General features: G+C 40.9%; 1 protein-coding gene across 2 annotated transcripts in view; it reads left to right on the top strand.

The window, feature by feature from the left end:
* GLRA1 (glycine receptor alpha 1) overlaps positions 1–16,878 on the top strand; it is a 201,646-nt gene that overhangs the window by 167,151 nt on the left and 17,617 nt on the right. For both annotated transcript variants that reach the window (XM_089682807.1, XM_089682805.1), the window contains exons 7-8: positions 133–347; positions 9,909–10,055. In XM_089682807.1, coding sequence (XP_089538933.1) covers positions 133–347; positions 9,909–10,055 — 362 coding nt within the window. The remainder of the gene's footprint in view (positions 1–132; positions 348–9,908; positions 10,056–16,878) is intronic.

Genomic DNA, 16,878 nt, shown 5'->3' with positions numbered 1-16,878 from the left:
GCTTGTGTATGGCATGTATATTCAACACTATAGGTGCTTTGTTATAGAACATCAAACAAATATCATGTGTTTTTTTACTATTCTATTCTACAATTTGCAGCCAAAGTGTTAACCAGGCTTAATATATTTTAGGTAAATTCACTTGCATTGAAGCCCGCTTCCACTTGGAGAGACAGATGGGTTACTATCTCATTCAGATGTACATTCCCAGCCTGCTAATTGTCATTCTCTCCTGGGTGTCTTTCTGGATCAACATGGATGCTGCACCTGCCAGAGTTGGCCTTGGCATCACCACTGTGCTGACCATGACCACTCAGAGCTCTGGATCTCGAGCATCTCTTCCTAAGGTTTGTATAGTTACATGTTACCCATGCATTCACACCTGGGCAGAGATAATTCATTCTGAAAAGTTTTTTGTTATTATTTAAATTTTATTTGATTTTCGTATATAAAAGACAAACATCAATTCCATCATAAAAAAAAAATTTCACATATAATCAATTAACCCCAAACATTTCCCCTTTCCTTAACCTTGTATTACCCTTATTACATCTTCATTGTCTACTTCTATTAGCCTTATACTTGTTTTTATATATGTACTGTGACATGAAGGATAATTAGCTCTAGTGGTAGATGATTTCAAAGTGAGTCCATGCGAGTCAGAAACTTTTTTAGGGCTTGGTAGCCCACTTTTATTAAAATGAAAGAAACAAAAGTCCAAAATAAGCTTTCCCACACAGGGGTTCTTCTCCAGTTGTAAATACCAACGAAAAATTACCAAGCCTCCTGGCTACTCCTTATTAACACTGCTGGTAAGCAGTACCTCTGGTGGTATGGGTCTTCCAGGCCACTGGCTAGTCCCGGCACACAGTGTTGGACTTCTTGAACGCACACAGTCTTGAACCCTTTAACGCACACAACCTTGAGCCCTTTAATACACATAGCCTTGGAGCCCTTTAATGCACACAACCTTGAGTCCTTTAATGCACACAGCCTTGGACTTCTTTAACACACACAGCCTTGGACTTCTGTAACACACACAGCCTTGAGCCCTTTAACGCACACAGCCTTGAAGCCCTTTAACGCACACAGCCTTGAAGCCCTTTAACGCACATAGCCATGGAGCCCTTTAACGCACACAGCCTTGGAGCCCTTTAACGCACATAGCCCTGGAGCCCTTTAACGCACATAGCCCTGGAGTCCTTTAACGCACATAGCCCTGGAGCCCTTTAACGCACACAGCCTTGAGTCCTTTAATGCACACAGCCTTGGACTTCTTTAACACACAAAGCCATGAGTCCTTTAACGCACACAGCATCTGTCTCACACAGAGACAATCAATGGCAGCCACTGCTCCAACTGCACTCCAATTCCCCCTGCAACTCTCAGCAAACCACCACTATAAAGGTCAGTGAGCACCGGGGCCCACATCCTGCTGGTTGACTTCAAACTCTGGACACTGGATTAGACATTTCTTCCCTCCCAAGGTGCTTTGGAATCTCCAAACTACGGAGCCCCATCCAGAAATATCAAAATCCGGAAAACCTAAAACAGCAGTTTTCTCCACTCAAAATCTGCACTCAGCACATGTGCAGACCCTGTGTCCATTACCAGACCACTTCTACCTGTTTTTATCCTGTGACAGGGCCCTGCACTGTTACTATACATATATATACATTTTTGTTACTAATCATATGCAAAAATTGCATTTGCTTGTTTTGTAGCACTGCAATGATTTGTGCCAGAAACAGATTTTAGTCCCTTTACAAAAAGGGAAAAATTCACAGAACGAAAATTTCACTTTGCTTGAGTTATAACATACCTTCATTCCCAGATGAAAGAATAGACTTTGGTTATTATTATGCTAATGGTCCCACCGCTGCATTTATGTGTTTCTTCTGTGAATTCAGCTATTTGTCTGGCTCCTACTCTAACTTTAAATATTAGATATTTAATTATGCAGACTTCTACAGTTTTGATATGCTCATGTTACTGTACTTTAAACCGATGCCAGTGTATTGCCTGAAATAGCTGGATGATGGCAAAAACAAGAGCTCATAGCAGCAGATACTGGTGCCCAGGTTCTAATGGGCCTTCCTTCTTTTGCTCATAAGGGATTCTATTGTTCTGGAGCTCCTGTTTTCTGCAAGTAATGTAATTCAAGGACCACCAGATCATTACAGCTCAATGAAAAATATATTCAAGCAGAAAATCCCAGCCCTATAATTAGCAATTACAGCCCCATAACCATGGGGAGAAGTGTTAATATTGTATCTATTGGGCAGTTCCTGCTGTGATGCCAAAAAATAGACTTTTATGGGTGACTTGAGCTTCTAGGCCGTATTAATTTTACATGCCGTCTAAAAGCCCCCATAGGAATTAATTATATCCATCTCTAGAGGACAGGAAGAGAAACAAGATAAAACATCTGTTTTAGATTTTCAGTACAAATTAAAATATTTTGTACACGTATATAGGGCAGATGCACGCTGTTAATGAATGGAGAGGTTAAATCAAAATCTGATTTAACATGCATGCACATTTCTGCAAATTTATATTGACATTTTTTATTGTCTTCCTAATTTAGGACTTGTACATGTTTTAGGCTTTAAAAAAAAAAAAAGCTGCATATTTATGAAGTTTGAAAATTACTTTTGAAATTGTATTAACATGTTAAAGTTTATATGAAATTTTATTTGTTGAGTTTACATATACTTTAAATCATAAGTTCACTTTTAGAAAAAAAAAATAAATGCACATTTTTTTTTCAGGTAAGAAAAATATATGCATTTACAATTTTTTTTGTAGGAGCCTGGAAAGCATTGCACCCACGATCAGCAGAATGTGGTGCATTGCGAGTGCGAGGCTTCTGCAAACTGTCAGTGTAAGCTGTCTGCTCATACCTCGTACGGGCAGGCAGTTACACATTGACAGGAGGAGTCAATTAATTACCTAGAGAGATCAACAGTGTCCTGATTGTTCATTGAAAACTACAAGCCAACAGTCACAAAGGCTGTTAGTACTTGTAGTTCATTTATTCATAGAACTCTGTGAATGAATAACACGACCTCTTTTTAAATAGTGACAGCAGTTGCAGGGAGAAGATCCCCGACCAGCTGTCAGAGGGATCGGGGGGATCGGGGAGTGGACGCAGGAGTGGGAACATGTTACATGTTTCACCCTAAAAACAGGTGGAACATGTAACATGTTCCCAAAGGTGAACTTATCCTTTAAGAGCCATAATTCATGCTAAACCCATACACTTTGGGCTTCAATTAAAGGAGAAGCACAGCCAAATAGTGACAGCAGGTGCAGGGAGAAGATCCCCCACCAGCTATCAGAGGGAGCAGGGAGATCAGGGAGCGGCTGCAGGAGTGGAAACATGTAATATGTTCCCAAAGGTAAACTTAATACACATGGTGTGTATTGCTAGAGAGTTTTTTCTTTTTCTAGGGAAAGTGCATGTGAACAGCACTGGGCCAATCAGCACTGTCAAGACAGAGGGTCAGGAGTTATGCAGCTTCATTGGAGTCAGAGCAGAATGAAAACTTCTCCTACAAGCATTAACCAGTGCTCGGTTGAACACTGATAGAAGTCACAAGACTGGTATGTACTGCTGATGAGAAAAGGTATTTTCTCATCAGCAGTACATGTTACTGGTAGCAGTAAGTGTGTTACTGGCCAGATCACCAAGTGAAAACAAAAGGGAAAAGGCCTAAAAAAAGAAAACAAATGCAGCCACCACATCTAATGATTGGTAAGCTGCAATACATTACATTTTTGGTTTTGGGTTTAATACCACTTTAAGTGCAACTTAGAAAAATGAGATCCCCTTCCCTTCTAAATAGGGCTGTGCTATGTAGTAGAGCTGTGTATATCTCAGGACAAGGGTAAAACTGATCCCACTTATGTATTTAGTTGTTTTCCTGGAGTTTAGCTTTAACATGTATGTACAGATAAAACCTAGTTGTGGATAAAGTAGGGTATGGTTAAAACCCCGATCAGGTTTTTTTTTTTGCTGTTTGTGTACTGTATGAGAACTTTCCCTTCACTTCCTGTCCCTGAGACAGTTGTTCCTGGAACAAGAACAATTTCCTCCTACCACTAGTTCTGGGCAATTTCCTCCTACCATTTGTTCTGGGACAACATTTTGGATTGCTTATTTTCTTTCTCAATGATAATTTTTCCCAGGACAAATAGAAGGGTGAATATCCCCAAAGGGGACAAAGAGTCAAAACTTAGCAGAGGGTCTAACCCTTCCCAACACTAAAAAAAGTCTTGCATAAAAATGCACTTTAAATACTAAGGGAAAGATATAACCTATAGCACTACAGCAAACAGGAATCAGACAGTAGATCTAAAGAGGGGTACATCCGCCTAACACAGAATACAAAGCAGGCTTGCATTCATCTTCAGTATTTGCAATTTTGAATTTACGTCTTCTTTTTAACCAAGCAATATGGTTCTGAATTTCATTTCCTCATATCACAAGGCCTCACTTCAACGGCATATCTCAGTTCAAGGTCATTCTAACCATTTCCTATGTGTCATGTCATTCTTATTTCAGTTGTCATCTATGTTCTCATTCTCATCTTGTGGCCACTGTTGGTTTAGAACATCAATGAGGAAATGAAGGTACAAGAAGATCTTTTTTTATAACAATGTTCTCAGAAAAGAGAAATGATAATGGCATTGGTTCACATTTATTGTATACTTTTGTAAGTTGCTGTTTTTAAGCTGATGATTTTAGATCTGTTTATTTTTCTGCATGTAGTACATGTTTGATTTACAAATTGATATTAATGCACATTACAGCCATCAAAAAAGATTCCAAGCACTGGGGTTGCATGTATTTGAATGCAAAACACAGTGGGGGAAGATTTACTAAAATTAGAGAGTGCAAAATTTGGTTCTGCATAGAAACCAATCAGCTTCCAGGTTTTATTGTCAATGCATAATTGAACAAGCTAAACTTAGAAGCTGATTGACTACCATACACAGCTGCACCAGATTCTGTGTGCAGCAGGTTTAGTAAATCTCCCTGTGTTTGACTAGCACGGATATGAATCCTAAAGTAGAAGAAAGCCCTACCTGAATGACATTTACTGTAGTTTGCTAAAGAACTGATAAACAATTATCTTATTGTAGTAAAATACTTGTTTTCATCTTTTGTTAAATCTCAGCTCTGCTGGTGTCTTGCAGCCTCTTTACAGTCCCTTCCTTCCTATATGCGCTCCACTGATGGCTATGTGGCTTTTCATGGAGTGGACTACCTGATGGTAATTACAGGGGATCATGTCTGTTTAAGGTAGCCTTTCTCAACCTTTTCGGCATGAAGGAACCCTTGAAATAACTTTCCGGTCTCAGGGAACCCCTGGTAAAACCTATTATATCTACAACTCATGACACATTACTGAGATGGTCAATGGGATGAATGCTCCTTACACGTTTGGTCATTGAGAAGAATTTCCCTCTTACAGATAGCTAAAAAGACCCATGGTGTCAGTGGAAACTTATTAGAGAGGTAGAAATTGCTCATTCCCCAAGGAACCCCTAGCAAGCTCTGGAGGAACCCTGGTTTAAGGTGTTTTGACATGACCACTTGTGGTCTCCATCTGAAGTCTGTGCAACAGAGTGACAGCACAATTGCGCAATATAGAGACAGGGACAGGGAGTTGTCACCCTTTAGCAGGAAGTGTCTGAACAAGGACCTTCATGGCAGGCTCACCAAGTATTTGTTTATGAAAGCTGCAGATTAATGAAGATTGAAAACTTCTTATGAAATTTCATTAACATGTTAAAGCTTATATGAGATGTTAATGATTGGGTTTTCATATACTTCAAAAGCCATCATCCACCCTCAACTTATACACTTTGTGCTTTAACCCCCCCTGGCGGTATTCCCGAGTGTAGCTCGGGGTACAGTTTCATTACCAAAAGCGGTAACCCCGAGCTACACTCAGGATTACCCTGCAGCATTGCTCTGGGATCCCTGTTTCACTTACCTTGTCCTGAGCTCCCTAAATGTCCCCCCTGCAGTGTCCCCAGCCATCTCCTCTGGCCGATGCCAGCATCCATCTTCTGGGTTCCGGTCCCTGCGAGCATCGGGACATATGGGACGTACGAGGGACGGGACCGGCGGGAAATTCAAAAATGTAAAAATTTGACATTCACTATATACCCTAACAATTGAGTACTGTCCGTGGTACTTTTTTTATTTGCACTAACATACAATTTTGAGGACAAGCTTTCGGGGTATGTCCCCTTCTTCAAGGTCTAAGCAGTACTATTACAAATCACAAAGTTTAAGCAGAATGTTAGAAGGGATTGAGAAAAAAAAAAAAAGGGCTACAGAAAATCCCTTCTAACATTCTGCTTAAACTTTGTGATTTGTAATAGTACTGCTTAGACCTTGAAGAAGGGGGCATTCCCCGAAAGCTTGTCCTCAAAATTGTATGTTAGTGCAAATAAAAAAAGTATCACATCAGTACTCAATTGTTTCTGTCGCAAATGCACTAATACGGCTACAATCACCTCAAGCACTATATACCCTAAAATCACATAGTAAAACATTACTGTATCAAACCATTTCACATACATTTTGTCCCGAGTGCTTTGTCCTGTGCCCTGCCTGCATTTTTACTGTTCTTTCTGCCTGGAAACTGAGAAAGCGTCCAAAAAGCGTCCCTTTAGGTCAAAAGCGGTTTTAGACCAGCTAGAGAACAGCGATAGTAAATCAGAACTACTTGCAGAGTTGAGTAATAATGATTTGTGGGGAAATTCCTCATCAGACACTGAAAACGATTTTGCGACTGAACTCAGCGATGTGCGAACTTGGCGCTCTATTTCAAATTTCAGTGTTTTTGGTTTGATTATATTATTGAATTACATTTATTATTATTCTATTATTAATTTTTATGATTATTTATTAAATTATAATTTATGCTTTTGTGTTTCAAGTTTTATAATACCCGGGATGTTTACTAGACTCTTGTTCGGTCAGATTTCAGTGAGTTATTCCTAAGAATTACAGGCCTACAATAAAAAAAAACAACATATTTCCATGCAAAAAAAGTATTGCTTTGAGCACAGAAATACGGACATAATCAGACCGCTAGGGAGGTTAATTTTAAAGAATCGGTCAGGATAAAAATATAAGAATTCCCATTGCTGGCTTGTTTTTGAAGATACAAAACTGAGTGCTGTCATCCCTTATTACTTCTTTCAACACATGGTGAATTACTGACCAACAAAAGGATGTGTATATTTGGTGTCCAAACATTTGGGCAATTTGAAGCATCCACCTTCAAATTTGTAGAAGTCAAAGTAAAAGTTGAACGTTTTCCTAAAAAGAGCAGAACACAAGTAATTTCCTTCTAGACTCCCCTACCCTGAATGAAGGTAGCTTACTAAAGCAAGAAAGAAAGAGGAGTCACTGCTCTGACTTCTATGGTTGTGTTTGTATGTGGGGAGGCGCAGAGTGGCGCAGGTAGTAAATACACAGAGACTGGTTGCAGTAAAACTTGGAACTTGTATTAAACAGAATGCCAACATTACAAACACCCTGGCAGGAGAATGCCATTAGAGAAATAACTCACAGTTCAATGTAGTCAGATGTACAGGAGACGAGATGCCGACAGCATCTATTTCAGAAGATGAAGTGCAGCCTGGCTGGTCCATTCCCAAGAAGGAAGTTGCTTTCCAGGATTGTGAGTCCCCAATCCTTCCCTCCTTATCAGGAACCTTTCACTACTACTAGTTACTTTCCTAACAAGCAGGGGTCTCACTCCCTACACTAGCGAAGTGCGCAAAAACCCGGGAGCAGGGACTTAAATAGACCCTGCTGACCCAAGATAGGGGTCACATGGCTGCAGCATTGCCGGCCGGAACACTACTTCATTGACCAAGGAAACCATAGAGAAATGTTGTTTCCCTTAGACTTCCTCTCCAGGCTGTGGTACCACAAGGACTGAGCGCCACCTACAGTGGAGGAAACAGACTGCACTTGCGTACATGTAAAAAGCAGCTTGAGCTATTGTAACGTTTTGTTTTCTTCAACAGAGGTGCTAAGGAGACTCTGGAAAACTAAAGACGCCAAGAGCTCCAGCTGCTGGATGCATGTGAAAATGCTAAATATTCATATGCAATATTTTATAAAAATATTTTTTAAAGCATTTACACATACAAGTTTAATGACAATATATAAGGGTAGATTTACTAAAACAGGTGCACTCAGAATCTGGTGCAGCTGATCATGGTAGCCAATCAGCTTCTAACTTCAACTTGTTCAATTAAGCTTTGGCAATAAAACGTGGAAGCTGATTGGTTACTATAACTGAACAAACAACTGGACTAGGCACTCAATAGCACTATATGGACACACACATATGCTGCTGTAACAGGAAGCCCCCTTCGGAATAGGGGCAAAACAAATATATCCAAAAAATAAAGATACTGCACTGGTGGTTAGTAAAAAGCCAATGATGATTATATACAGTATGGAACTTGTGCCCAAGAAAAAGTTCAGTCCATCCCTTAGAATGTAATTATATTCTTTTAATAAACTCAATAAAATGTAACATCTCATAAGTCAGTAACCACCATAGTATACCATAGACTCACTGTAAAGAAATTAAAGTGTTACTAAACCCACAAGAGTAAAATCAGTCTGTATATGCAGTAAAGCATGCTTGTTATGCTCACTAGAATCTAAGAGGTTAATCCTCCGCATTGTGTAAAAAGGATGTTTGATCCCATCTTCTTTGATCCTCCCCTTCTTCTACTGTCCCCAATCCATCTTCTGATGAAACAGTGCCTTGGGGGCAAGCTGCACATGCTCAGTTTGATGTGTTTTGCTAGAGAGGTTTTTTTTTCTTGGGAGAATGCATGTGGTCAGCACAGGGCCAATCAGCGCTGTCCAGGCAGAGGGTCGGGGTCCTGCAACTCATAGGACAATCAGGGGAGAATGAAAACTCATCCTACAAGCTTTAACCAGTGCTCTGCTGAAAACTGATAGAAGTCACAAGACTGTTCTAACTGCTGATGAAAAAAGGTATTTAGCAGTTTATATTTACTAAAACAATTGCATTCCCATGTTCTGTGTACTGTTAGAGACCAGATATAGTGAATGCAGGGCCCTGGGTTTAGTAACACTTTAAGCCAAGCCAGTGGGATAACACCGTATCATCCTAGATGGGAGCTTCAGTATCCTGCAGCACCACTCTGCCCGGATGCCGGTCCAAAATCCAACCAGAAAGATGGCCTTTGTTCGAATCAGCGACACTTCGGACCAGAACTGACGTTTGTAAAGATACCCCATAGATATAGGCAGTTACTGTAGAGGATAAAACAAGAAGGCGCTTCTAAGTGCAGTATATCCAGAAGAATCTTTAATAATGATGATTAGAAACACTTACAAACTCGTGGTTAAAACACGCTTAATAAAATCATCATAGTGCAGAGGCTCAATCCACCATGCGAGATGTGGGATAGGAATGGTGACGCTCTTCGGAACATGCGCAGAGCTCCTTCTTCAAGACCAAATCGTCTCACTCTGACAATTTTATTGAGCCTGTTTTAACCACAAGTTTGTAAGTGTTTCTAACCGTCATTATTAATGATTCTTCTGGATATACTGCACTTAGAAGCACATTCTTGTTCTTTCCTCTTCCATATACAGAGTTTGCTTCAACTCCTAGAAGTGCTGCCTGTTGTTCAGTGTCTCCTCCATCCTCAGCCAACCTCTCAGTCCACAGCCTCCTCCATTGATGCGACCTATACATATCCTCTATAATCAGTTACTGTAACTGTAAAACAAAGTGTGAAGAAGAATCTCAGCTGCTATTATTAGTGATGATGTTAAAAAAACTGTTTCCATTCTTGTATGACGGTGTTTTTTTTTTCTCCAGGTATCTTATGTGAAAGCTATTGATATCTGGATGGCAGTGTGCTTGCTCTTTGTCTTTTCTGCTCTGTTGGAGTATGCCGCTGTCAACTTTGTCTCACGACAGCACAAGGAGCTGCTACGTTTTAGGAGGAAGCGACGACACCACAAGGTAACCTCCCCTAAGACCTGCTATATGCCATGGGTCCAGTTGAAGGATGAGTTCTATCAAAGTGGTATTTTAGTTTGGGTGGGAAATGCCTAGTTCACCCCATGACTTCTTAATTTGCATGTGGACACCAGTGCTGAGATCTCCATGCATAAGCACCAGATTCTTTGGAGCACTGGTGTTATGCTCCTTCTAATGGACAGTATGCAGTGTGAAATATATTATTTTGGACTTCATCTGCAAGAACTTGAAACTTGTAGTGGGAAGATCATTGAAAGACAGAAAAGGCTAGTGGGCCACAGTGAATCTTAAGTCAGAACATTTTTTTCTTCATGTTTGGATAGAGTGGAGAAGGGTCCCTGTTCCGTTTTCAGTTTTGTCTGGGTCCCCGTTACTGAGATTCACCATTCTATTTGTCCAGGTGACCACCGTCACTTGGACTGAATGGGAGTGGAAAATTACAAATTGTAGGTAAACACCAGGCTAGAAATAAAATAAATCTTCCTGTGGAGAAACTGGTCTAAAAGGGGTTTTTTTCTCACATTGCAGAGATTTCATCTCAGTCCTTGTCTATAGGTCAGGAATGAAAGAGAAATTTCCCGAATGGAATACAGACAGGAAAAAAAAGAGAGACAGGGGTTTAACCCTTCCCAACTCTATCCAAAATAAAAAAGTTTTGAACGTAGATTCACTATAAATGAACCATATGGCATCTAGGCTAGCCTGAAATATAAGTTTTAGGTGTAGACTTTTAAATTGTATTTAGCTCTTCACTTTGAAATTATGGTTCTGGAGAAATCTTGAAAGAAATCCAATTTCAGCATTTAAAAAAACTTTTTCATTTAGGCAACCCTTGATCATTCGGTAGACGGTTAATTGGTAGAGCACATTTATACACCTGACACCCTTTCACTAGTCTTATCTTAGGGAAACAGGAATGATATTCCTTTTCAAACAAGGCCAAAGAGTTCATATAGATTGCGTATAAGTGATTCCCATTCCAACCATCGTTGGGAAATTAAAGTTTAACTTAAGGCCAAACCCCCTTTTTTAGCTTTAGATAGAGTAAAGAAGGGTTAACACCCCTTATAATTATATTTTTACTGCCTGTGTTTCCCTTCACTTCCTGTCCTGGAGATGCAATAGGAAATGAAAGGAAATCTCTTCAAAGAGAATAAAATTCCAATTTTAGAGAGTTTTCACAGAAACATTGGAGGATGTTTCCTCTCCTCCTTTTAGTGTGCCCCATAAAATCACTTAATTTAACTATTTGTGTACCATACCATATAACCCTTTTGCTGCCAGAGCTGTTTTTGTATTTTTTTTCACACGTGTAAAGAATAATTTTAGGCCTGAAGATTACACAAAACCCCCAAACATTATATATTTTCTAAAAACTGATACCCTAGAGAATAAAATAGTGGTAGTTCCAATTTTGTATGTCACACAATATTATTGTTAAAATCACACTAAAGTACATTTTAGAGCAAACAAACGCAATAATTTACCCATATTTTTGGGAAAATATATATGACAAGGTTGTGCCAAGTAAATAGATACCCAACATGCCAAACCATAAATTTGTGTGCACCTATGAAATTGTGTCAAACTTCAGTACCTTATATTTTCTATAGATGACGCTTCAAAAGCCCCTATAGGTCATCAGTTTAGTGTTACAGAAGGTCTGGTGCTAGAATTATTGCTCTCACTCCAGCATGTGCGTGTATATGTGAGGAGGGGGCGCTAAAAAAAATTTTCAGGAGCTTGTTATGTGCTTGGGTGTAACTATATTTTTTTTTACTTAACGTTTTCTTTTCATCACATAGGGGATACAAAGTCCCCTATGTGATGATTTTTTTTGTGACAGGTTCTGTTTATTGAGACATTCAAGGTCTAAAAGACCCTGCATGTCTCCTCTGTGATCCATTAGATGTATTGCAATGCAAGCTATATTGCAATACATCTTTCTCTCTGTCTATTCTAGCCGCCAAAGTCATCACCTAGAAGTTACGTCATGAACGTCACCTTCCAGGTTACACAAAGAAGGGGCAGAGTGGACACTTGTCCACATTCCTCTCTCCCCTCCATCCGCCAGCACCCACCATGGCTCTCTCTGGGCTTGCAAATGGGCAAGCAAGGCCCGCATACATGGCGGGAACGCACCCGCGGAGGGGGCACTGGAACCGGGGGCTGTGGAGCCGCCTGACTGCTTCCACCTGACAGGCTGGAGTCTTCCTGTCAGTTTTATACACAATCCCAGTGGCTGGCTTGTGTATAAAACCCCTCGCTGTCAGGTCTGTACTGCGTACAGACCTGGCAGCCAAAAGGTTAATAAATGTACCTTGGTTAGTGGTTAAGCAACAATCTTTCATGTTTGTAGATACCTTAAAGTTATCCTTTACTCCATTTTAACTATTTTAAAGTCATGCCTTAAAGTTCAGCAAGCACCACTTGATGCCTGCTATTACGTTCATTAAAGGAGAAGTATGGCCAAAGCTACACTATATTGCCAAAAGCAACACTTCTGGGAAGGCTGTCCACAAGGTTTAGGAGGGTGTCTATGGGAAGGTTTGACCATTCTTCCAGAAGAGCATTTGTGAGGTCAGGAACTGATGTTGGATGAGAAGGCCTGGTTCACAGTCTCTGCTCTAAGTCATCCCAAAGGTGTTTTATTGGGTTGAGGTCAGAACTCTGTGCAGGCCAGTCAAGTTATATATACTTTGTTTAGCATTTCTGGGCAGGGGGCGTACGTGGGCTGCGAGCCGCCATTCGCGGCCGTCAATCACCAGGTCCCAGCCAGTGATTACCTGCAGGCGCCCGGTGATTACAGAGCATCTCCGATGGGGAGGAGGACTGTTTTGTTTACTAACAGTTCAGCTCCCTGTCAGCTCGGGCACACTGCTCTGGATGGCTGTGCACAGTTTGGAGGTAGCTATTGACTCTGCATACAGTTGGCGACTTCTGCACACTGTGTGCTTCAGCATGCGCTGACCCCTCTCTGTCATTTTACATGGCTAAGTTGCTGTTGTTCTCAGTTGCTTCTACTTTGTTATAATACCACTAACAGTTGGCCGTGGAATATTTAGTAGCAAGGAAATTTCACGGATGGACTTATTGCACAGGTGGCAACCTATCACAGTACCACACTTGAATTCACTGAGCTCCTGAGAGCGACCCATTCTTTCACAGATGTTTGTAGAAGCAGTCTGCATGCCTAGGTGCTTGATTTTATACATCTGTGGACATGGAGGTGATTGGAACACCTAAATCCAATGATTTGAAGGGGTGTCCCAATACGTTTGGCAATATAATGTATTTTGGCTGTAATTCTCTTTGGGATCACAGGAGTGCAGTATGCTCTGCATTACTGTGACCAGTTTTCAGCCAACAGCGGACTAAAGCCTGCTGTTGGCAGATATATACCCATATGCTTGGGATCCACCCAGATGCCTGGACTGACAGCTAGCTTAGCTGCTCCTGCCCCCTCAACAGCCCAGTACTCCAGTGATTACTGGAGGGGCAGAGTAGAGAGCTGGTGACTGACAGTCACCAGTTCTCTGCAGCCTGAAGACCGAGAGCTGAGTGATCAGTTGTGCTATAGAGCCAGTGGGGGACAGATGCAGCATCAGTTTGATGCTATATCCACCTAGGTGAGGAGGAATGTTTATTTTTTTTCAAACCCAAACTTCTCTTTCACTTAAAAAAATCTTCTTCCATGTCCCTCTCTGAAGTTGTTTCACATTCCTACTGGGGCCTGACTCGATGGCTATACATAGGATGGTAAATGTGGGGAGTGGGGTCAAGTTTTGCTTTAGAGTTGAAGTTGGATTTCCTTTAACTGCACAAGCCACTTCCAGACAGGGTTTTTAGAGGTTATGAAGCTTCTTGATATTGCTTCAGGAATATAAAGTCTCTTATTTCCCCATCAGTGTGTGCAAGCCCTGCGGCCTGCTCTGCTGTGAATGGGTAATGTTATATTTAATAGGTTTCTCTGAGAGAACAAAATAATTGATGTTATTCATTACTACAGCACCACAGAGTGCTGATCCCACTAATCAGAGATTGAAAATACCGTTGCAGTCTGTATTTTAATTCTGGAGAAAAATTGTTCTGCAGGGGTAATTCTGTATAAAGGGAAATGTGATGTATCTTCTACCATATCGCTGTTGGTAGGTCAGCAACGCATACAAATCTAGTGGCAGTGAAATGTTTAAAACTAAAAGGCAGACAAAAGTAATGTCAAATCATAGCTGGTGGGAATCACAGGGCAGGTAGCCAAGGTCATTAGGAGAAAGAGACAATCAAGACATATGCCAGAAGTGTATCTAAGCTTCACAGAGCCTAGGGTGATTGACATCATCATGGAGGGAGATCAAGCTGTGCCCTGAGCCACCACCTTATCAGTTAATGGTAATCAACACGCTTAGAAATGGAGTTTGAATGGTACAGATTACTTACAGTAAATGCAAAGAGTGGACTATGAACCTCATACAGCCTTGATGGCCTGGGAGCCATGATGCAGATATGGTAATCCAATTACAGCAGTTTGTCTCAGTCTTACCAAGACACAAGGCCAGTATCATACACAAGTAATAGATCCTGATTACTGTTTTTAGAAGGGATTTACTGATGGAACTGTCTTGGCAAATAATAACAAAAAATGGGCACCTGGTATGTTTGTTACATTATATTTCTCTACAGCCTAATTTATTTATACAGTATACTGTAATTACAGACAATTTTGGTAATATTTATTGTTTAAAAGTAAAATGGGATAACCTGGTAAAATAACGCTGTCATACAACACATATCCAACAAATGCTAGTACAAGATGCCTGTTCACACCTTCTTTTAAAGAAAACCTTCTCTGGTAACACCACAGGAAGACCTCAACTTGAGCTCAAAGTTGGAGTTCTGTTGTGCCCCCTGTAGCTTCCCACAGTGCAAAGTTGGCAGCTCCCTATTTGCTATCTGTGTGAGCTGTAGTATGCAGGGTTCAAACTTAGGGTCTAGTATGAAACATGCACTAGAATTCATAAAGGGTGTGACAAAAACTCTGAATTCTAGAATTATGACAAATGTCTGTGCTAGCAACAAATTCAAGTACCTGACTGAAACAGGTACAAGAATTTACTGCATGGTAGTCGGTGACACTGAGGCCAGAGTGTCCATACTGCACACTCCATTATCAGTCTAGGTTCATCAATACACGCATCCCTCAACAACACAGCAGCATTGGTTTCTGACCGTGTCATAACAACCCGTGGCTCATTCAGCTCAACCCGTGGCTCAACCTGTGGTTCATTCAGCTGTCAGCTAGGAGTTCAAATATGGACATTGCCATTTGTGGGTAATGACATCAGCTAGTATCCCTGCCCCTTTGTTTGCATTCAGTTGTCAGTTGGGGAATTTCCCGACCATCAGCTAAATGGGTCAGGTTATGAGACAGTGGTTGCTAGGATGCCTTCAGATGCCAGAAGCTTCAGATAGCAACCAATGGAGCCCAATGGAAATGATCACATTCATGATAGCCTCCCAGCACATGCCCACTCTGATCACAGGTGTTTCTCTGTACACCAACTCAGAGTTGGTCTTAATAACTGCCAGTTTCCTAATCTGTGAACTGACAATAATTCTTTTGAATTTGTCGCAGCCATAATGGCATATACTTAAAGTTTAAGAAATAAGATCAGCCTGAATCTGTCAGAACTAGTAACTAAACTGTTGCAAGGCTTTTCTGAATTAGGCACAGGCCAGTCAGGTTTCAAAACTTACAGTTAAGTTATATGCATGTCTTCAGGCCTAGAGCAGCTAATTGAAAGCATCTCCAGTATCTCTCTAGCTGTGCATGCTCCCAGCCTCCAGTTCCTTCAGTCCAGGGATGCTGTCCTTCACACATCAATGGAACTGCATGTTGTCCTCTCCTCCCGCTGCTCTCAGGATTTCCTTCAAATAATTGCATAGCTTAGACCCACAGAAGCTTTCAAGGAAATTTTGGATGAGGACTTTAGGACTGCACACTGCCTGAGATTGCATCCACTAGGTTGGGGGGCAATATAGTACTTTTTTTCACAGAGGTGTATGTGTTCTTTTAACAGCTTTTGCATCTTTAGTGAACACCATCTGCTCATGTCCAGCAGCAAAGTCCTGGTCTTCTGCTATTGTGTTATAGATCAGTTCACTAATTAGCTGGCAGTCTAAAGCTTTCCTCAGCTGAAGACCTCCAGATAGAGAGGACAAGATACCAGGAGGATTCTGCCACTAGACACTGCTCATTCAGTAGAGCTTTTCTTCTCACTGAAATGAAAGAGTGGAATCCCCCATTTATCATTGTTCCTCGTAAGCAATCCACAGCTGCACAGGATGGCAGCATCATTTCTTCTCCCAGGCTTGTATTACGTGAAGCTGTTATTACATTGTTATAATACATGATTGAGACTCATGTTTGGGGTGGGGGGTGGGTGGGTGGCAGAGGCAAACCAGGGGATATATATATTCTGAAATGATACATAAATACAGATTAATTCAGTGGTCTTACTGTAAAATTAAAATGTTTTATTGTGTTATGTGGATACACTGAAATAGATATATAGAAAACTGGAAAAAAGAAAACTGTTAATATTGTCCAATGTAATGTGTCAGACATCTGCTTTCATTTTCTGAAATGCAGTGGGAAAATTATAGCTAAAATCCGATTGGTTAGTGGCACAGTAATTTTCTGTTATCCAGTTTCTTAAAATGAACCCTCCCCTTCCCCAGTAACAGTTGCCTCCTTGTGGAAGAGTTCCCCATATTAGGAGCGGGATCAGGAATAAGGATCCCCTGC

The sequence above is a fragment of the Staurois parvus genome, unplaced genomic scaffold, assembly GCF_062004578.1.
Source record: "Staurois parvus isolate SC_StPar_1 unplaced genomic scaffold, SC_StPar_1.0 ptg000298l, whole genome shotgun sequence".
NCBI lineage: Eukaryota > Metazoa > Chordata > Amphibia > Anura > Ranidae > Staurois > Staurois parvus.
The sequence above is the reverse complement of the archived record's forward strand: the minus strand, read 5'-3'. Positions and strand labels throughout refer to the sequence as shown.